The 21,491-nt window shown below is 40.6% G+C and overlaps 2 protein-coding genes across 3 annotated transcripts; one reads left to right on the top strand and one right to left on the bottom strand.

Annotated features, from left to right (window-relative positions):
- Positions 1–522: 522 nt before the first annotated feature.
- On the bottom strand, positions 523–10,188 carry LOC118362899 (caspase-3-like). The gene is made up of 6 exons (XM_035743620.2): positions 9,802–10,188; positions 8,781–8,920; positions 6,562–6,690; positions 5,645–5,820; positions 1,830–1,944; positions 523–1,586 (listed from the first exon to the last, which is right to left on the bottom strand). The coding sequence occupies exons 1-6, from the start codon at positions 9,864–9,866 to the stop codon at positions 1,357–1,359; spliced, it is 855 nt and encodes a 284-aa protein (XP_035599513.1). The 5' UTR covers positions 9,867–10,188; the 3' UTR covers positions 523–1,356.
- Positions 10,189–10,606: 418 nt separating this feature from the next.
- LOC118362900 (DNA-directed primase/polymerase protein-like) lies at positions 10,607–14,446 on the top strand. 2 transcript variants are annotated; one of them, XR_004821277.2, is made up of 3 exons: positions 10,607–11,051; positions 11,319–11,447; positions 12,929–14,446. XR_004821277.2 is itself a non-coding variant. In XM_052486571.1 (3 exons), the coding sequence occupies exons 1-3, from the start codon at positions 10,911–10,913 to the stop codon at positions 13,212–13,214; spliced, it is 522 nt and encodes a 173-aa protein (XP_052342531.1). In that variant the 5' UTR covers positions 10,607–10,910; the 3' UTR covers positions 13,215–14,446. The 2 variants fall into 2 exon arrangements, 1 of the variants encoding a protein (XP_052342531.1); XM_052486571.1 differs by having other exon boundaries at positions 11,353–11,447.
- Positions 14,447–21,491: the final 7,045 nt, after the last annotated feature.

Genomic DNA, 21,491 nt, shown 5'->3' with positions numbered 1-21,491 from the left:
TGCAGTAAAATTATACACCAACGTACATTTTGACTCAGGAACAGGAGCGGAGAAATATGATTTAGCAGACCTGAAATTTTATCAGAAACATGTTAGGTCATTTTCACAGCTTTTAATTTCCGTCAAACTGATGTCATGTGTCAATTTTGCACTGCATTGTCATTTCATCACATAGTCAGACAGTTGCAGGTGGGTTATTAGCAATTGAGGGCGGGTGAGGTTAAACAAACAGCTGATTCCACGCATCACTACCGGAGTGCACCTTTAAGCCTACTGTCTAGTAGTGCTTCTACAACTGGGCCTTTAATATGTAGGCAAAATGTATCTTCCAAGTTAGAGAGGACACATCCTCTCTACTATCATCATACACATCCTACCGGCATACCACACACTTGTTTATGCCAGGACAGGAGCAAATGTTTTTAACCTACAAATGGAATAAGCATTTGGTCATGTTCAGGTCATGAAGAGCTTGCAATTGACCGTTTGGAGCCAACTGAAAGAGACACTGATTTCAAGAAGGAAGGTGAAAGGGAAGACTTATTTCTGGAGAATACATTTTTTTACAGGATAGTTTCTTTCACAGTACAATTATAATGGACCTAAACAATATATAGAAACAATTTAAACCAACACAAAAGACAAACGTAACATAATCCATTGAGGAATGTACTTTGACTACTCATTCAAGTATCCAACAAAATGTATGTGTAGTTCTAGACATTGTAAAAAATAATTAAATAAAATGTTTAAATAAAACTGTATGAGAAACCTGAGGAGGGAGAATTGCTGGTGCTTGTAGACAAGTTGCACATCCATGATTTGATTACAACACACTACACCTGCAATCTACTCCCAAAACTTTATATACATCATCTGTTAAACGTAACACAAAAGGGATCATTCAGTAAGAAGCAGGGTTGGGGTCAATTCAACTTTCAAATCAATCAGTACATTTAGGAAGTTAATTCAATTTTTCACTTCCTCAGTTGACGGAATTGAAGCGTGAACTGACCCCAACCCTGAAGAAAAGTCAACTTCTCTGTGCATGACATCAGGATGAAAGCATGACAGAGGTTTAAACCTCCAACATAAAATGTGATACTTAAGCCTACAAGTTTAAACCAAGTCCAACTTGATCCAGAGTGATTGAGCAGTGGTGTTAAAAATTCAGCTAATTACAATCCACAACCAAAACACACATCTATTGCCCTCACTCAGATAGAAGCTAGCCTGATCCCAGGTCTGTTTTTCCTCTCTTGCCAACTCCTATAACAGTGACAATAGCTGTTGGCGAGACAGCTAAAATCGATCTGGGACCAGGCAAATGAAGAGCTTCTTCACACCTTTCTACTATCATGGTGTAAAGTACATCTCTTTGGTCAGCATTGATACGATGCAGGGGATCTGCTTCTTGGCATCGAAACCAGGAGAGTTTGACGCAGACTCAAACTCTGTCGCCACTTTGTGGTTGACCCGGGTCAGGATGTGTTGGACCTCCAGCTCTTTGCTGTACTTGCCAATCATCTCACACAGCGATTGGATGAACCAGGAGCCAGTCTGAGTGTTCCTCCACGAGTAGTAGCCTGTGGGAAGACGTGTGAGAGTGCATAAGAGTCAAGGGCCTGGTTTGAATAATTCCGAAAATGCATCCTTGCTTGAGATAATAACAGATCTTAATTGGATGGATTGGTAGAAGTAAGAGGGTGGTAGCCTTGCTTTCACAGATCCAACTACTTATAGATCTGTGCATACCTAATGGAAACAAGGCAACTTGACTGGAGAGTGCTTCTATGTATGTGTGTGTGGCTTTGGAACATGTCTTGGACCTGGAGCTGTGGAGTAGGCATAGAGGAAGTCTGCTTCCACAGGGATCTTGGTCGAGCTCCCGTCTGAACTGCTGTCTGCCTCGATGCCCACGTCCAGATCAGTACCTCTGCAAGCCTGCATGTCACACACACAGGGAAACAGCAGACATGGTCACAGTCACACTCACACAAACGCAAAGGCTAACTTTTGAACCATCCCTCACCTCTTGAATTCCGAATCGTACTACACCGGCTCTAACGCTTGTCGGACGTGGCAGGGCTTGCAAACCATTACAGACTACAAAGGGAAGCACAGCCGAGAGCTGCCCAGCAACACAAGCCTACCAGACGAGCTAAACTACTTCCATGCTCGTTTTGAGGCAAATAACTCTGAAACATGCATGAGAGCACCAGCTGTTCGGGAAGACTGTATGATCACGCTCTCCGCAGCCAATGCGAGTAAAACCTTTAAATAGGTCAACATTCACAAGGCCGCAAGGGCAGACGGATTACCAGGACATGTACTGCGAGCATGCGCTGACCAACTGGCAAGTGTCTTCACTGACATTTTCAACTTATCCCTGTCAGTCTGTAATACCAACATGTTTTAAGCAGACCACCATAGTGCCCGTGCCCAAGAACACCGAGGTAACCTGCCTAAATGACTACCAACCCGTAGCACTCAGGTCTGTAGCCATGAAGTGCTCTAGAAAGGCTGGTCATGGCTCACATCAACACCATTATCCCAGAAACCCTAGACCCACTCAAATTTGCATACCGCCCCAATAGATCCACAGATGATGAATCTCTATTGCACTCCACACTGCCCTTTCCAACCTACACAAAAGGAACACCTATGTGTTCAGGGTTCAGCTCAGCGTTCAACACCATAGTGCCCTCAAAGCTCATCAATAAGCTAAGGACTCCGAGACTAAACACCCCCCTCTGCAACTGGAACCTGGACTTTCTGACGGGCCTCCCTCAGGTGGTAAGCGTAGGTAACAACACATCAGCCACGTTGATTCTCAACACAGGGGCCCCTCAGGGGTGCGGCTCAGTCCCCTCCTGTACTCCCTGTTAACTCATGACTGCATGGACAGGCACAACTCCAACGCCATCATTAAGTTGAAAACCCAACAGTGATATAATTGATCACCGACAACGACGAGACAGCCTATAGGGAGGAGGTCAGAGACCTGGCCCTGTGGTGCCAGGATAACAACATCTCCCTCAACGTGATCAGGACAACGGAGATGATTGTGGACTACAGGAAAAAGGAGGACTTAGCAAGCCCCCATTCTCATCAACTGGGCTGCAGTGGAGCAGGTTCAGAGACTCAAGTTCCATGGTGTCCACATCACCAACAAACTAGTGTCGTGTCTTTGGCATCATTAAAAGTGTAGACTTATTTATCAAATAACTCTCTGTAATTATTATTACGCGATTAAACTGATTAATCATGTAACTGTAATTAACTAGGAAGTCGGGGCACCAAGGAAAATATTCAGATTACAAAGTTATAATTTTCCTAATATAAATTTCAGATATTTTAATATCTGATCAATTAGTCTTCGAATGAATGAATTATTATTTACCTCACGTCAGTCTCATTCCAAACGTCGTAAATTGTTGTTTATCTGCACGAACCCGGTCTTCACTATGAGTCATCCATACATCAGTTGTCTTAATAAAATATTTATTTACTAAGTACTCACAGAAATGCATAACAAACAGTAGATATGGTTACAAGGAAATGATAGCGGATGTGCCCTAATGGGCTAAACCGGCATCGCGGCTTGGTGGACAAAAAGGGAAGTGGGAGTCAACTGAGATGAGACACTACAAAGTTGATAATTATAACAATTGAAATGCTAATCCTTTGCACATGAACGCTCACTCATTCGGGAATAATTGCAATCAATATATATATTTACGCTCAATGTGTCGCCTGGATCTCTGTTGAAAAGTTTGTTTCTGTTGGAAGAGTTTGTCCGCGCTCTCTCTCTGTCATAGTTCAGAGTGACATTCATTCATGTCTTTATAGAATAGATGTTTCGGCGGTTGTCGGTCTTCACGTTCAATGATACCGAATTCCTAGCTGCAGACTAGTAATTAATATCAAAGACTTGTTCTTACTCTGTCGTATCGATAGTCTAAGAGTTTAACCATGTGGTATGGTTAAAAGATTCAGCCATATACTCAAACCTTAGCTTATACTCAGGTTTATGGTCTCTACTCAAACCTTGGCCCTCTCGTGGTAGGCTGGTCTGCAACCTTTAGCCATCTCGTAATTGAGGTAAACTTGGTCTCCTCTCAAACCTTGGCCCTCTAGGTAAGCTGGTCTGGTGATAGAAACCCCGGTGGGGGTTTTATTCGGAAGAGCAGAAAAGGGCCTGTCCCAGGACGCCAGACCATAACTGTGCTCATGGGCGGTCCTCTGATTTAGTTCATTGGAGTTTCCTTCATTAAACAGTCCAAAATCACATAACACAATTTCACAAACAGTTCCATCCTCACTCATTCATCTTATACAACAATTATATGTTATCCTCATAACTAAGGCTATTGTATAAACAGCGTTATGGTAATGTGGCCGTATTGTCTCCCATGAGTTTCACAAAATTGTACCAAATGGACCAGTTCGTAGCTGGATTCTTCACCGATCTTTTATACCTTCTCCAGAACATAAATGTCGTTCAGTTCTCCAGTTCTGTGAGGTGGAAGAAATTCCTTTGTTCTCTCTATGAAACTCACTCTCTCTCTATACTGTGGCCATGAGGAGATAATTTTCTCAAGGAATTTACGACCTCTCTGACCACAGCAGCCTGATTGGAGGATACAGAGAGAGATGGTGCCGTGGTAGGGGGATGGTGCTTGCGGTGTCCAAAGAGGGCAACATCATGACACTAGCATGGTCCAAGCACACCAAGACAGTCGTGAAGAGGGCACGACAAAACCTATTCCCCCTCAGGAGATTGAAAATATTTGGCAAGGAGTCCTCAAAAAGTTCTACAGCTGCACCATCAAGAGCATCCTGACTGGTTGCATCACTGACTGGTAATGGCAACTGCTCGGCCTCTGACCGCAAGGCACTACAGAGGGTAGTGCGTACAGCCCAGTACATCACTGGGGCCAAGCGTTTTGCTATCCAGGACCTCTATACCAGGCGGTGTCAGAGGAATGCTCTAAAAATTGTCAAAGACTCCAGCCACCCTAGTCATAGACTCTTCTCTCTGCTACTGCACGGCAAGCGGTACTGGAGAGCCAGGTCTAGGTCCAAGAGGCTTCTAAACAGCTTCTACCCCCAAGCCATAAGACTCCTGAACACCTAATCAAATGGCTATCCAGACTATTTGCATAGTACCCCCTCTCTTTTATACTGCTGCTACTCTCTGTTGTTATCATCTATGCATAGTCACTTAAATAACTCTACCTACATTTACATATTACCTCAACTAACCGGTGCCCCCACACATTGACTCTGTACCGGTACCTCCCTGTATATAGTCTTGCTATAGTTAAACTGCATTGTTGGTTATGGGCACGTAAGTAAGCATTTCACTGTAAGGTCTACACCTGTAGTATTCAGAGCATGTGACTAATAAGATTTGATTTGACCGTGGACGAGACTGACCTGTTTTGTCAGTAGGGGATTCAATTAACCTCTATATTATACCTTCTTTTAACCTTAACTTCATATTGTTGTTCTAGTGCTTTTGTTTCACTTTTATTCCATCTATAAAACAAGTACCCCAAACAGGTGCAACGGCTTTGTAAATCTGCTACTGTGTAGTTTTAAAAGTCGGATCTAGGAATACACATGATGGCCACAGTACCTGAATGAAGAAGAGTTTGGGCTTGCCCACCAACGAGTTGCAGCGGTCGCCCCGGAACAGGGTGGTGAGGCTCTTGAGCTCGATGGAGGCATCCGTCCCGAAGAACACACTATCGTCCCCGTGACTCAGCAGGACACACACGAACGAGGCGGAGCAGCTGTGGTCCTCCTTGGAGGCTGGAAACACAACATCAAGTTTTAGATTGGTCCTTCACAGAATTGACAAGACACTTTAAAGGAGAAATCTGCTGTTGTTACATCACTTTTTGGACTTAGAAAGAATTTATGTACTCTTAGTTAAACTGTTGTACACCACCATCAGAACCCAAAATGTTTGTAAACAAAGTAAATGTAAACAAACACTGTACAGCATTTTAAAACATGGTTAAAACTAAAATGTTGATATCATGGATGGTCAGTCCTGTCTATGAGTTTGAAAATGGTTACATTTCTTCAGCCTCATCTCTCAGCTTTTTACCAAAACATGGTGGGGTGAGTTTTGTTATTGTTTCAACTGCGGATTGCCCCTTTAAAAGGTAGACGAGCAGTATTGGGACGATTTCCAGAACAACAAGAAGTGGGAAGCGAGACGCTCATTTTCTCCACCATTGTTGTCACACAGCTATCACATTGCAGGTGAGTGAATGAAGTGCAACAGTGCAGATAGTGTGAGAGCGGATAGTTTTGCATCCCGCTCATCTGCAATGTCTTTGGTTAACCCTGTAGATCGTGGCAACATCATATTGTTGATTCTCAGTTTAAGTACAGGAGACCATGTACCTTTACCAGTTTTTATTGTGAATGGGCTGCTTTTAAAACTGAATTTACTGAATGTCTTCTGTGTATGATCTTCATACGAAGACAAACCTCTCTCTGTAGTGGTTGTCAGCGGTGATGCTGATTTCCGAACATGCTTACCTGTGGTTAAAACATGCTTGATCTGGTCCACTGTCTGGTCGTTGTAAATCTTCACCTTATAACCCAGTTCCCCAAACACCTTAATCACATTGCCTGCATCCACATCTGTGCCATTGCGTACATTCATACCTTTAAAAACAAAGTCAAGTTATTAGACTAATTCTATATGCTTTCTGGATATGCAATGTGTGTCATCATTGTGTACATACAGCCTTTACACAGTAGTGGAAAAAGTATCTGATTGTCATACTTGAGTAAAAGGAAAGATAACTTCATAGAAAATTACTCAAGTAAAAGTGAGTCACCCAGTAAAATACTACTTGAGTAAAAGTCAAAAAGTTTTGTTTTAAATATACTTAAGTATCAAAAGTAAAAATATAAAAATGTCAAATTCCTTATATTAAGCAAACCCAGTGGAGCCATTTTATTTGTATTTTATTTAGAGCTTGCCAGGGGCACACTCCAACAGTCAGACATCATTTACAAAAAAAGCATGTGTGTGTAGTGAGTCCTCCAGATCAGAGGCAGTTGGGATGACCAGGGATGTTCTCTTAATAAGTGCGTGGATTGGCCATTTTCCTGTTCAGCTAAGGATTAAAATGTAACAAATACTTTTGGGTGTCAGGGAAAATTTATGGCGTAAAAAGTACATTATTTTCTTTAGGAATGTAGTGACGTAAAAGTTGTATAAAATTAGAATAGTACAAAAAACTACTTTAGTACTTTAAAGCATTTTTACTTCAGTACTTTAGACCGCTGACTTTACACATATTCTTACAGTAGTAACCCAGCAGACAAAGCTGGGTGAGGTAATGTCATTACAACCAGTTTACATAATATAAATAAATATTTATCCTTTATTTAACCAGGTAGGCCAGTTGAGAACAAGTTCTCATTTACAACTGCGACTTGGCCAAGATAAAGCAAAGCAGTGCGATAAAAACAACAACACAGAGTTACACATAAACAAACACACAGTCAATAATACAATAGAAAAATCTGTGTGTGCAAATGGAGTAAGGAGGTAAGGCAATAAATAGGCCAAAAGTGGCGAAGTAATTACAATTTAGAAATTTACAGTTCAGGAAAACAAAAACAAATATGGGGATGAGGTAGGTAGTTGGTTGGATGGGCTATTTACAGATGGGCTGTGTCCAGCTGCAGCGATCAGTAAACTGCTCTGACAGCTGACACTTAAAGTTAGTAAGGTAGATAGAAGTCTCCAACTTCAGTGATTTTTGAAATTCGTTCCAGTCATTGGCAGCAGAGAACTTTAAGGAAAGGCGGCCAAAAGAGGTGTTGGCTTTGGGGATGACCTGTGAAATATACCTGCTGGAGCGCGTGCTACGGGTGGGTGTTGCTATGGTGACCAGTGAGCTGAGAGAAGGCGTGGCTTTACCTAGCAAAGACTTATAGATGACCTGGAGCCAATGGGTTTGGCGACGAATATGTAGTGAGGACCATCCAATGAGAGCATACAGGTCACAGTGGTGGGTAGTATATGGGGATTTGGTGACAAAACAGATGGCACTGTGATAGACTGCATCCAGTTTGCTGAATAGAGTGTTGGAGGCTATTTTGTAAATGACATCGCCGAAGTCAAGGATCTGTTGGATAGTCAGTTTTACGAGGGTATGCTTGGCAGCATGAGTGAAGGATGCTTTGTTGCGAAATAGGAATCTGATTCTAGATTTAATTTTGGATTGGAGATGCTTAATGTGAGTCTGGAAGGACAGTTTACAGTCTAGCCAGACACCTAGGTATTTATAGTTGTCCACATATTCTAAATCAGAACCGTCCAGAGTAGTGTTGCTAGTTGGGCTGGCGGGTGCGGGCAGCGATCGGGTGAAGAGCGTGCAATTAATTTTACTAGCATTTAAGAGCAGTTGGAGGTCACGGAATGAGTGTTGCATGGCGTTGAACCTCGTTTGGAGGTTTAACGCCGTGTCAAAAGAAGGGCCAGATGTTTACAGAATGGTGTCGTCTGTGTAGAGGTGGATCAAAGAATCACCCGCAGCAAGAGCGACATCATTGATATGTACAGAGAAAAGAGTCGGCACAAGAATTGAATCAGGTTATAATTATGTAATTTCAACTAGTTTCACCCACTGGGAAGAAGCTGAACAACAAGCTTTATGCAAATACAAAACATAAGTATTAGTTACATAGACTAGACAAGGAAAAACATCACTATGTCTACAAATGAACAAACACAATACCTGTTCTTCTGTCAAAGTTCTTGTTGTTGATGATGATACACTGGCCAATGCTGGGGTAACTGAGACTGTACCTGAAGCAATGGGACTGAGGTTTGGCATCCACCTGCATGGACCCAGAGCCACCACAGGGGCTCTCGCACCTAATAAATAATACAACAGATGCCACTTAGCAGACCATTTCATCCCAAAGTCCCTTGCAATCTAGTGATTGCATAGCCTACATTTTTGTCTATGCATGTTATCCCTCTGAGAATTGAACCTATGACTTTGTCATTGGTAGCTCTTAACAACTGAGCCACACAGGACTAGTTAGATCACAGCAATACACCAATCTGATACTTTGTGTAAAACAGATCTCGGACTGGGATTTGAGTAAGGATACACATGAACTGTTGAAATACTTTTGAGCATCATTCCCTCCTTACTTTCCTCAAAGTAATTACTGATCAGACATGTGGATTGTGTGGAAGCTATGAGGTGGTACCCTTACTTTTCACCTGCAGAATCATCAGATTGGTGACTATTTTAAGGAAGGGCTGAAGAATGCATTTCAAAGGCATTTCCCAGGCAGGCCCTGAACTCAAAATTATCCCTCAAAACCCAGGGATGTTTCCATGTGACTAACTCTGTGTCTTCCCTCTTCTATGACTAAAAAGAGAAGACGTTTTACATAAAAGATACAATAGATCGCCTATTATAAAACGTCTATTTTTAGTCATAGATATATATGGCTGTGTGTGTGTCAACTATAGGCGTGATACAAAAACAATTTGCCAATTTCCTGTATGTGGTCTAACTATACTGGCCATGGACCAAATTTGGCATCAGACTCCACGACCACAAGGACCGCAACACGATGATCAAGTAACAATGTAGCCGAATGTCCTGATTTCATTACAATAATTTTTAATAACATTTGAAGGTCCGACTGTCTGGTAAATATCGACACTCAAACCAACTTTACCACGTTTGGCTAGGCTACTTCGTAAAATGCATGCATTGTGATAACAAAGAATCTCACTCTTGTCCATCGCCCCGCCTGGCGTCAATGCAGTCCCCAGCACTCAAATCGTTTGCTACTGACATGGTATTCTGATAATCGATTTCAAACAAATGTCAGTTACTATATAAAAAATTGTAGTTTTGGTCAGACCGTGCAAATTGCCACACTTCTATAAAGCCAATATACTGTACGCGAATGTCTTCCTGGAGTTCTTTGTTACAAACAAGTCAGCAACCAACCAATAGTAGCTTCCGGAGTAAACAATATTAGATTACGTCACCATCAAAACCAATGCAAGGGGGCGTTTGGTTTCCACACCACTCATATGATCCCATCTAAAAAATAATATTAATATTACACGTAACTTGTGGCTCCATATTGGTGGTCTTTATGCATTTGTAATATGTAATAGACATATTGCACGAATTCGGCTTATGAGACAAAAGTAGAATGTTCTCAACTATTTGGATAGTAAGGCACACTTGTGGCGCACTGGAAGTACGTCATTTGTCGCAGCAAAACAACGTTTTCAACACGGGTTCCTGCAAGTAGATAGATTCAGTTCCTGCTGTAAATCGAATTATGTAACGTTAGCTTAGTTTAGCAAACGTTCAAGCAGATTTTACATCTTAATATACATTTTAGTGGTACTAACATTAACAACATTACTGGTACATATTACACTCAACTCTGGCTAAATGTGTAGTGTTTATGGCTAGTCTGATTTAAATCAGGCTGTAATACACAATTAATTAGTACCAATTCATACACAATTGAATGCTTGTAAACAAAATTATTAATTTCACGAAAACAATCTTGTCATTCTCATGGCCTGTCAGTCCTTGCATCCAATGTGTCTGAATTTGAATGTTGGCCCTAGCTACATTTCTCCAGCCACATCTCATCCATTCTCTGCTAGGCCTAATAATGATGGGGCTTCACAATCATATTCTTGTGAATGCAAAATCAGAGATGGATCCATAGGTCTATAGTAATGCCTTCAGTATTGATCATTGTTAAAGTTAGATATGAAAAACACGGACACAACTACATTAAAGTATTGAAATAAAACCGTTTTTTCTTCTTACCTGCAGAAATGACTGGTGGCAGCCTGCATCACATAGAAGATGAACAGGGGTGACTGGGGAAACAGATTGAAGAAGGTGGAACAACTAGCTCAGTCCTTCCAGCAGTGTCCTTTCGCTTCAAACCAAGGCTGTCCCGGTCATGGCAGCCATCCTCCATATGGAAGCTCTTCCCCCGTCAATGTATGTATGGCTATCAACTTTTCCCAGAGTTGCAGAGAGGTACGCACCAGCATCTCTGCAGTAACGTGGTGCCATATCGGTTTGTGCTGTCATGTTTGACCATAGGATTTGACAAGACGACACAAACAGATCTGTGAGCAGATGTGTGTGTTTCATTGCACATCCATGTGTCATTACATTTACATTTAAGTCATTTAGCAGACGCTCTTATCCAGAGCGACTTACAAATTGGTGCATACACCTTATGACAATTAAATTTGTTTTCAGCTAACTGTAGTTTTGACTGCCCTCTACTTCAAAGGACGTACACGTGTTTGCACTTGAGAAGGAACAGGCCAAGATGGGTGGGAGGATCTTCCTGGTCACAAGTTACAGTGAGCTATGGCATTACTACAGGTATGTATAAGGTTACACCATTCACTTCAATAGAACTTTATTTATACCTTCAGAGGCAGTTAAGAAATAAGAAAGTCCTATTTGTCATAACTGAAGATTGTTAACCAGTGGTATTACTTTTCAATTTCAACTGTAATCAGTACCTACAGGCAACCTCTGATGCATTGCTATGAGGTGATCCCAGAGGGGGCTATTCGCGAGCTGTATTTTGACTGGCTTTTCTGTCTTTGATGGGAAGTGCATGGTGGACTCCCTCATCCAAACATTGAATGCTTCCTTCCCTCTCAAGTGCAAAATATACCTGGGTCAAATATGTTGTTTATGCTGTTATTTATGTCATTGTTATGACAATTTACTTTACACTGACATGACACACAATGTTTAGATCAGCCTATTGGCTAGGCAAACTGGCTAAACAAATTCATGGTTTGTGGCATGACAATGTCAAGTAATTTGCCTTAAGGTGAAACCAGCTGTCGAGACTGTTTATGACATCTGTTAGGTAATTGTTATGACAGTAACATGTGGACATGTGGTCCAAAAGTGATCTGTAGAAGGATGTTTTTTTTGCTGTACATTCTGAGGAATTACTTGTTAATTTAGCCACTCTCAAAAAAGATGCATGTCAATCTCTCCTGGCTGAAAGTGGAGGAGAGGTTGACTTCATCACTACTTTTAGTTAAGAGAGGTATTGACATGTTGAATGCACCAAGCTGTCTGTCTAAACTACTGGCACACAGCTCGAACACCCATTGCATACCCCACAAGACATGCCACCAGAGGTCTCTTCACAGTCCACAAGTCCAGAACAGACTATGGGAGGCGCACAGTACTACATAGAGCCATGACTACATGGAACTCTATTCCACATCAAGTAACAGATGCAAGCAGTAAAATTAGATTTAAAAAACAGATTAAAAAAACACCTTATGGAACAGCGGGGACTGTGAAGCAACACAAACATTGGCACAGGCACATGCATGCGCGCGCGCACGCACGCACACACACACACACACACACACACACACACACACACACACACACACACACACACACACACACACACACACACACACACACACACACACACACACACACACACACACACACACACACACACACACATGGATTTAGTACTGTAGGTATGTGGTGGAGTAGAGGCCTGAGGGCACACAGTGTGTTGTGAAATCTGTGAATGTATTGTAATGATTTAAAATTGTATAAACTGCCTTAATTTTGCTGGACCCCAGGAAGAGTAGCTGCTGCTTTGGCAGCAGATAATGGGGATCCATAATAAATACAAATACAAATACAGCTGGACTAAGCTCATCAGGCATAAGTTATATTCTTCAAAAATCTCTCTATATATTTATATAATTAATTTAAAAGTCCCAAAACTGATGTAGCAATCACAGATTGCCCCTTTAATGTTGATGGTACATACTTCAACATGTTTATTAATATTTCTATTGTGTTTACAGTATGTGTGTGAGAAGCTGGAGGAGGTGTATGGGATTGAACCTTAAATCCAGTACAGAAGAAAAATTCCGTTGCCATCTCATCAACAAACTAGAATGGTCCAAACACACCAAGACAGTTGTGAAGAGGGCACAACAAAGCCTATTCCCCATTAGGAAACTAAAAACATTTGGCATGGGTCCTGAGATCCTCAAAAGGTTCTCCAGCTGCAACATCAAGAGCATGGTTGCATCACTGCCTGGTATGGCAATTGCTCGGCCTCTGACCGCAAGGCACTACAGAGGGTAGTGTGTACGGCCCAGTACATCACTGGGGCTAAGCTGCCTGCCATCCAGGACCTCTACACCAGGCGGTGTCAGAGGAAGGTCCTAAAAATTGTCAAAGACCCCAGCCCTAAACTGTTCTCTCTACTACCGGAGTGCCAAGTCTAGGACAAAAAGGCTTCTCAACAGTTTTTACCCCCAAGCCATAATACTCCTGATCAGGTAATCAAATGGCTACGCGGACTATTTGCATTGTGTGCCCCCCCCCAACCCTTCTTTTTACACTGTTGCTGATGTTTTTTTTGCTGTTTATCATATATGCATAGTCACTTTAACTATACATTCATGTACATACTACCTCAATCAGCCTGACTAACCGGTGTCTGTATGTAGCCTCGCTACTTTTATAGCCTCGCTACTGTATATAGCCTGTCTTTTTACTGTTGTTTTATTTCTTTACCTACCTATTGTTCACCTAATACATTTTTTGTATTTGTTGGTTAGAGCCTGTAAGTAAGCATTTCACCGTAAGGTCTACTACACCTGTTGTATTCGGCGTACGTAACAAGTAAACTTGGATTTGATTTGATTTGACCAAATGCACATTTTAAGGATAACCTACATGTCGGTAAGTAATCTCCTACGGTCTCTGATGTAAAGTGGAAATGAGACAATAGATAGAGATATATACACTGAAAAATATAAAGTGTTTGTCCCTTGTTTCATGAGCTGAAGTAAAATATGTTGGCATGCTGACTGCAGGAATGTACACCAGAGCTGTTCCTTGAGAATTGAATGTTAATTTCTCTACCATAAGCCGCCTCCAAAGTCGTTTTAGAGAATTTAGCAGTACGTCCAACCAACCGGCCTCACAACTGCAGACCGCGTGTATGGTGTTGTGTGGGCGAGCAGTTTGCTGATGTCAACGTTGTGAACAGAGTGCCCCATTGTGGCAGTGGGGTTATGGTATGGTCGAGCATAAGCTACGGACAATGAACACAATTGCATTTTATCAATGGCAATTTGAACGCGCAAAAATACAGTGACGAGATCCTGAGGTCCATTGTGAGGCCCATTTTTTTTTAAAGGTATCTGTGACCAACAGATGCATATCTGTATTCCCAGTCATGTGACATTCATAGATTAGGGCCTGATAAATTTATTTACATTGACTGATTTCCTCATATGAACTGTAAATCAATGAAATTGTTACATGTTGCATTTATGTTTTTGTTCAGTATAGATATTAAACTCAACTTCACAATAGTATTGCTTGATATTGGTGGTAGAAAATGCATTGTTATCTAATCAATGTTGGCTCATGCTGATTTAAAAAATATCTCATCAGTCAATCAAGTATGTATTTAGTCTTTTTTTTAAATTCAGAGTTCAGAGACACAAAAATAATAGGTGTCTTTTGGGGTTTAGAAAAGTCAGGTCCATAATTATTGGCAACCCTTGATAAAGATGAGCAAAAAAGACTATAAAATAAATAATAAAAATACTGAGATATATTGCATGTTGCAGAAAATGGGGAAATTATATTTTATACTAATACAATTGCTCAGTGAAAGAGTTTTTGTTTAACAAGTTATACAACATTTTTCAAATTTAGGGGGTCAAAGTCATTGGCACCCCTCTTTTCAATACTCTAGCACCCTCCCCTTGTGAGGATTGCGACACGGAGCCTCATTCTAAAATGTTTAATAAGATTGGATTGAAGAGGGCAGTTGATAAGAGCAGACAAAGGATATCAAGGACCTTGAAAGATTCTGTATGGAGGAATGGTCTAAGATCCCTCCCAACATGTTCTCCAATCTCATTAAACACTCTCAAAAGGCTCAGTGTTGTTATCCTCACAATGGGAGGGTGCTAGAGTATTGAAAACAGTTGTGCCAATCATTTTGACACCAATCTTTTTTTATTAAACAAAATATCTTTCTCTGTGCAGTTGTATTAGTATAAAATAATTTCCAAAAAATGTTGAACATACAATACAATCTTTTTATGGTCATCTTTATCAAGGGTACCAATGATTATGGACCTAACTGTAAATCCCCACAGAAAGAACGGGAGTTGTCCACTTCTTTGTGGGGAGAACACTGGTAGCCTCCCAAAGAGTCTTACATTGAAGGATGACAAACAAAACAATATCTTTCATAGAAGACAGAAAGGCTATTCAGTTCAATAACACCTGTGTTTTTCAGTCAAAACTAGTTTCAGCCAGCAGTTTAACATTGGCAGAGAAATCTCCAGAACTGGGTCAAATACATATGTCATATTCCTTAAAATGCTTGAGGTCAGCTTGACGAAGCCTGCATGGCCCAATGGAATAGTCCCAAAAGTGCAAACTCAAAGATGTGTACAGTACCAGTCAAAAGTTTGGACATACCTACTCATTACAGGGTTTTTCTCTATTTTTACTATTGTCTAGAATAATAGTGAAGACATCAAAACTATGAAATAACACATATGGAATCATGTAGTAGCCAAAAAAGTGTTAAACAAATCTAAATATATTTTATATTCTTCAAAGTAGCCACCCTTTGCCTTGATGACAGCAAAGGATGGCATCTAAGGAAGTACGTCATCAGCTGTTAGATAAATACTGTATATGTATTATTTTAGATGCACTGTATGTAATAAAACAATCAAACTGCTTCTGAATTACAAAGATATGTAAGTGTATCAAATTAACCAAGTTGCTGTGTTGAAATATAAAAGTTTCCAATATTTTCTCCAACAGGCATATAACGGTGGAACTATTTTGTCTCAGAGCAGTTACTTGTCTACGGCATCCTAAAGTAGAGCTGATGTCAGAGTGTGGACCGGTTTCACAAAAGCAACAACATCATGTGAGTGTCTGGAATTGTTGGGATCTATTTGTCTTAGTAGTCCAAAGTGTCATCCTTCTTTCCTCTCCTTTTCTCCTTACTGTATTAAGCATTGATCTAAAAGAACTGGACAGGTGAAAGCAAATGGCCCTATAGGTGGCCACCATGTTCAGTGAAGTTGAAGGAGAGGAAGCCATTTAAATGCATCCTGATAAAGCCCTTTGTGAGTGAATCCAGAGAGGAAGAGGCGAAGCGAGATATCCGTCCGTGCAGATATCCGTCCGTGCGAAAATATAGTGTTAAGCAGTGGAAGTGGGGATTTTATGTATAGAGGTAAATGGAAGAGTGTTGAGTTTGGTCAACATAAAATGTAATAGCTAATTTGCTACTTGAGGCTTATTTGATCGAATCGAAGTTTCGCAATGTTTTAGTTGTTACAAATGTACTGATATACTGTGCATTAGGAAGTATTCAGATCCCTTCCATTTTTCCACATTTTGTTACATTACAGCCTTATTCTAAAATGGATTAGATTAGAATGTTCCTCATCAATTTACACATAATACCCCATAATGACAAAGTGAAAACAGGTTTTTAGAAATTTTAGCAAATTTATGACAAATTAAAAACAGAAATACCTTATTTAAATACCTTATTTACAAACCCTTTGCCATCCTGTTTCCATTGATCATCCTTGAGATGTTTCTACAAATTAATTGGAGTCCACCTGTGGTAAATTCAATTGATTGGACATGATTTGGAAAGGCACACACCTGTCTATTGTGATTGAAAAATTACATAGTGGGGCAAAAAAGTATTTAGTCAGCCACCAATTGTGCAAGTTCTTCCACTTAAAAAGATGAGAGAGGCCTGTAATTTTCATCATAGGTACACTTCAACTATGACAGACAAAATGAGAAAAATAAATCCAGAAAATCACATTGTAGAATTTTTAATGAATTTATTTGCAAATTATGGTGGAAAATAAGTATTCGTGGAAGTTTGGTTTCTCCTCTGAACCACATGGAAAAATACATGCAGCTGGAGATTACGCACCAATTTCGACGGAGGACACCAGGCGGACACCTGGTAAATGTAGTCTCTTATGGTTAATCTTCCAATGATATGCCTACAAATACGTCACAATGCTGCAGACACCTTGGGGAAACGACAGAAAGTGTAGGCTCATTCCTGGCGCATTCACAGCCATATAAGGAGACATTGGAACACAGCGCCTCCAAAATCTGGGGCATTTCCTGTTTGAAATTTCATCTTGGTTTCGCCTGTAGCATCAGTTCTGTGGCACTCACAGATAATATCTTTGCCGTTTTGGAAACGTCAGAGTGTTTTCTTTCCAAAGCTGTCAATTATATGCATAGTCGAGTATCTTTTCGTGACAAAATATCTTGTTTAAAACGAGAACGTTTTTCATCCAAAAATGAGTTTCGTTTGTCGTTTGTCTGTGAATAAACCAACTAGGCTCGTAATTTAACAATTTTATTCGTATTTACAGATGGCATACAAGTTTAATATTAGGCACATGTTCACATGTTCGAGAAGGCATTTCTGCCAAAAAACACATTTGGATTAAAAAAAAATTTTAACGTTCAAACAGCCCTCCTGTGAAGTCGTGACTTGCAACATACGCCTAGTTTCCTGAATCGGGTCACAAAGGTGGAAAAAGTCAAGGGGTCTGAATACTTTCCGAATGACAATGCCCCCATTGTTAGAGCACTTAATCCAGTCTCTTGTCAGTATATTGATACACTTTGGTTTTCTTGATTCCTCCTTTCCTTGATTCCTCAACCTCCTTCTCAAAATGCATCTGAGGAGAAGATCCTTGGTTCCTCCACTAGGACCTTCTCCAATGTGTTGTGAGGAGGACGCAAGAGAACATAAGGAATTTAGGGTAGACTTTTGAGATTATGTTTAGATATTTTATCAAGGTTGAAGATAAATGATTAAACACTTCTACCCAGAAACTTAACCATTAGGGATTAGAGGTTATGTAGCATGAACGAGGTGTAATTAAAAATAATAAACACAGCTCCAACTAGGTTGGAGGGGGGAAGAGAGCAATGCATGTGTGGGCCTAACGAAAACAAAGAGGGTCCTTAACCTATGTTTGAACCGACCCAGCTATAACTCTGGAGAGATAAGATAGGACAGGGAGAGCCCCTCCAGGTTCTCCGTATCTGGGGGGGACTGGAACTGTCAGCTAAGTGGTAATAAACTGTGGTGAGACTTCAGTAGAAAAAGAGTGAGAATCCAAATGTTAGTGTGTATGTATGTGCATAGGTTAGAATGGTATATAAACTAATGTACATGGTATTTTGAGCAGAGCTCTCGGAAATAAACGCTACTGATTAATTTTGAGACTGATCTTTGTCTATTTTATGCAAATAAGAACCTTACAAATTCTTAGAAACGGACAAAGTGTTTTTCTTTGTTACAATTGAATTGGTTAATGAACATATAGGAATTAAATTCCTCTAACAGATGAACACTGGTAGATCTTAGAGGTCTGGTACCAGAAGTGTCCCGACCCTGTTTGCAAGAGCTTCCAGTACACGCTGGTGAACACTAAAATAGTAATGACTTTGATTAAATAAAATATAGTATATACTAATAATAGTTTTGACACAAGTCATCTTATAACCACAATTGAGAGCCTGTGTTTTAGGTGAATGGTATACCAGTATGTCATTAATTGAAATGACTTTGGAACCAGTATGTCATTAATTGAAATAACTTTGGAACCCATTACCACAGGACATTTGCGTCAGCTACAATGGTGAGTTCTGCACCTGTTCCCCTCACTGCTACAAAAGTCTGATTCACCTCAGTCACACTTGTTGCCATTTTAATAGAAAATTACATCTCCAGTACCTGACTCTGTTGGGTACCTGACTTCCTCTGGCTACATGAATTGGTAATTCAAAAAGAATCCCACAGTAACAGAAAAAATGTAGAAGGTAAAAAGTTGTGTGTTTGTCTATTTGGCGGCAGGATGAGGAGGACCAGGCGTATCTGATGGACGATGTGGGGAACATTGAGCTCAGCTAGACACCCCCAGTGGAGAAGTACCAGGTGGGCTCGGCAGCATCACTCACCCAGGGAGAAGGCTGTGATCCTTGGGGAGATGAGCTAGATGACCAGGCCTACCTGGAGGCCCTGGAGGATGTTGAGAGAAGATCAGGCGATTTGGCAGAGGATGATGTCCCAGATGAGCTTCTGCTCCAAACCATGACTGAGTTTGAGTCCCTCAAAGATTTGTGCTTGTCGGGCCACTAAGTGCTAAGTGCATTTTCCTTCAGTTCTGTTCATGGAGACAAAGGGTGAGCTGGCTTTTGCTCCAGCTCAGACGGAACCCACCTCATTCAACTACTATGTATATATTAACTCAATTACCTTGACTAACCGGTGCCCCAACACATTTACTCTGTATACCCCCTGTATATAACCTCGCTTGTTATTTTACTGCTGCTGTTTAATTACTTGTTACTTTTATTTTTTTACTTAAAGCATTGTTAGTTAAGGGCTTGTAAGTAAGCGTTTGACTCTAAGGTCTACACTTGTTGTATTCGGGGCATGTGACAAATAAGATTTGATTTGATTCGATTCAAGGGCTTGATGCTTAGTTGAATTAAGTCTGCCAGCCTGTGAATCTCCAGGAGCAGCATGGAAGAATGGATTTCACATGACTGTATCTGTTGGTCACAGATACCTTAAGGTTGTCAGTATCTGGTGTAACCACCATTTGCCTCGCATTAGAGGGAGGTTATACTTGTCCAACAGTTCATTTCTAATTTGTAATACAGTAATTCAGTACAATCCTCAATTACTGGCTGTTAATGCACTTTATAAACAGAGTTTTTCCCCAATGACCTAGGCTTATTCAATGCAAGGTGTGTTATAGCAGGGTTCTCCAACAGGTCGATTGTAAGCTACCAGTTGCTCGCAGCCCACCTGTGAGTAGCTCGCCAAACAATTCTGAAAGTACATGCAATTTTCACGTGTTCCTCGCAAACTGTCAAACAAATCTCACAAGTATCAGCCACCACAAGCTCCCAGCTACTATCTAGTCGATGCAAAATTGACAGTATCCCACCCCTGGTCAGCCACTATTGGCTTAAAAACCCAAACCTAACACAATATCTGCCAAATTAATTTCCAGGAATATTGCTAGTCTGTCAGTGTCGAGCGTTTGTCTATCACTCCGTGTGTAGCCAGATATAACTGTCTTGTGGGTTGACAAATACTTTCCCCAACCCTTCTCAATTATCAGTAGTATATCATTTGTATCAATTATTTGTTATTTGCAAACTTTGCCATGAAATGAGCAGCAGCCGTACAGAACCGTCGCTAGACCGACACATTAGACGGCACGTTCCTCACGCTTTAGATGCGCAATTACAGGGTAAATATTTGTTTTCTTCCAGATTTAAGCATTGACATAGAACATACAATTTTGTTGTTTCTCTATGAACAATTGTAATTGAGAATGAAAACAACAAATCTATAAAAATAAATTAAAATAAAGTAGCTCTCATGGTAGAAAAGGAGGGAGACCCCTGCGATACAGCGTGGCGCACTATAACATACTTTTAAAGGTAATTTACGGTTAAACTGGAAATCTCCACAAATGTCTGTGAATATGCTGTTAAAAAGAGCATTATCGGCTGTGTAGGGCGTTGCACAATAATGCACCTTGCATTGAATGCCGGCCCTACTGGTTGTTCTGATAGCGTAGAATTGTATATAGCTTGGTAGTATGTTTCTGAGAACTGGACATTGATAAACTACCAACTCCTTACCTGTTTTCTGGTACTTGTTTGTTCTGGATTATTTTGTGAGTGATTTTATAAACATATGACTGCAAACCATTTATCTGCAAATTGAGTCATCAAGCATGTGTCCACAGGCATGGAAGGAAGCGAAAGTAATTCCACTGCCTAAACATAGTAAAGCACCATTTGCTGGCTCTTACAACCATCCAATCAGTTTGCTGCCTGTTCTAAGTAAACTGATGGAGAGAATTGTGTTTGACCAAATACATTTGACATTTAATCATTTAGCAGACGCTCTTATCCAGAGAGACTTACAGTAGTGAGTGGATATTTCATTTAGTTTGTACTGGTTTCCCCGTGGAAATCGAACCCACAACCCTGGCATTGCAAGTGCCAACCGAGGCACACAATATATTTTTTCAGAGAACAAGTTAACTTCTGAATTTCAGATATAGGGCACTCAACTTGTACTGCACTTACTCAAATGAAAGATTGGTTAAAATAAATGAATATGATAGTTGGAGCTGTATAGTTAGATTTCAGTTCAGCCTTATTGATCATAAATTGTTATTGAAGAAACTCACTTGCTATGACTTTACAGCACCTGCTTGGAGTCGTTTATCCAATAGAACCCAGTGTTCAAGGCAGTGTTCTTGGGCCGTTACGCTTCTCTATTTT

This window comes from Oncorhynchus keta, chromosome 29, assembly GCF_023373465.1.
Source record: "Oncorhynchus keta strain PuntledgeMale-10-30-2019 chromosome 29, Oket_V2, whole genome shotgun sequence".
Taxonomy (NCBI): domain Eukaryota; kingdom Metazoa; phylum Chordata; class Actinopteri; order Salmoniformes; family Salmonidae; genus Oncorhynchus; species Oncorhynchus keta.
Note: the sequence above shows the minus strand (reverse complement) of the source record. Positions and strands in the feature narration are given on the sequence as shown.

What these genes read in the sequence shown, in the direction of transcription:
- LOC118362899 (XM_035743620.2), bottom strand. Translation starts at nt 9,866, where the DNA reads ATGTCAGTAGCAAACGATTTGAGTGCTGGGGACTGCATTGACGCCAGG. An exon ending in GAACTTTGACAGAAGAACAG is followed by an intron (nt 6,691 to 8,780) that starts GTATTGTGTTTG and finishes TTGTTTTTAAAG; the next exon opens with GTATGAATGTACGCAATGGC. An exon ending in TGCCTACTCCACAGCTCCAG is followed by an intron (nt 1,587 to 1,829) that starts GTCCAAGACATG and finishes GTCTTCCCACAG; the next exon opens with GCTACTACTCGTGGAGGAAC.
- LOC118362900 (XM_052486571.1), top strand. Translation starts at nt 10,911, where the DNA reads ATGAACAGGGGTGACTGGGGAAACAGATTGAAGAAGGTGGAACAACTA. An exon ending in GAAGCTCTTCCCCCGTCAAT is followed by an intron (nt 11,052 to 11,352) that starts GTATGTATGGCT and finishes TCTACTTCAAAG; the next exon opens with GACGTACACGTGTTTGCACT. An exon ending in GAGCTATGGCATTACTACAG is followed by an intron (nt 11,448 to 12,928) that starts GTATGTATAAGG and finishes TTGTGTTTACAG; the next exon opens with TATGTGTGTGAGAAGCTGGA.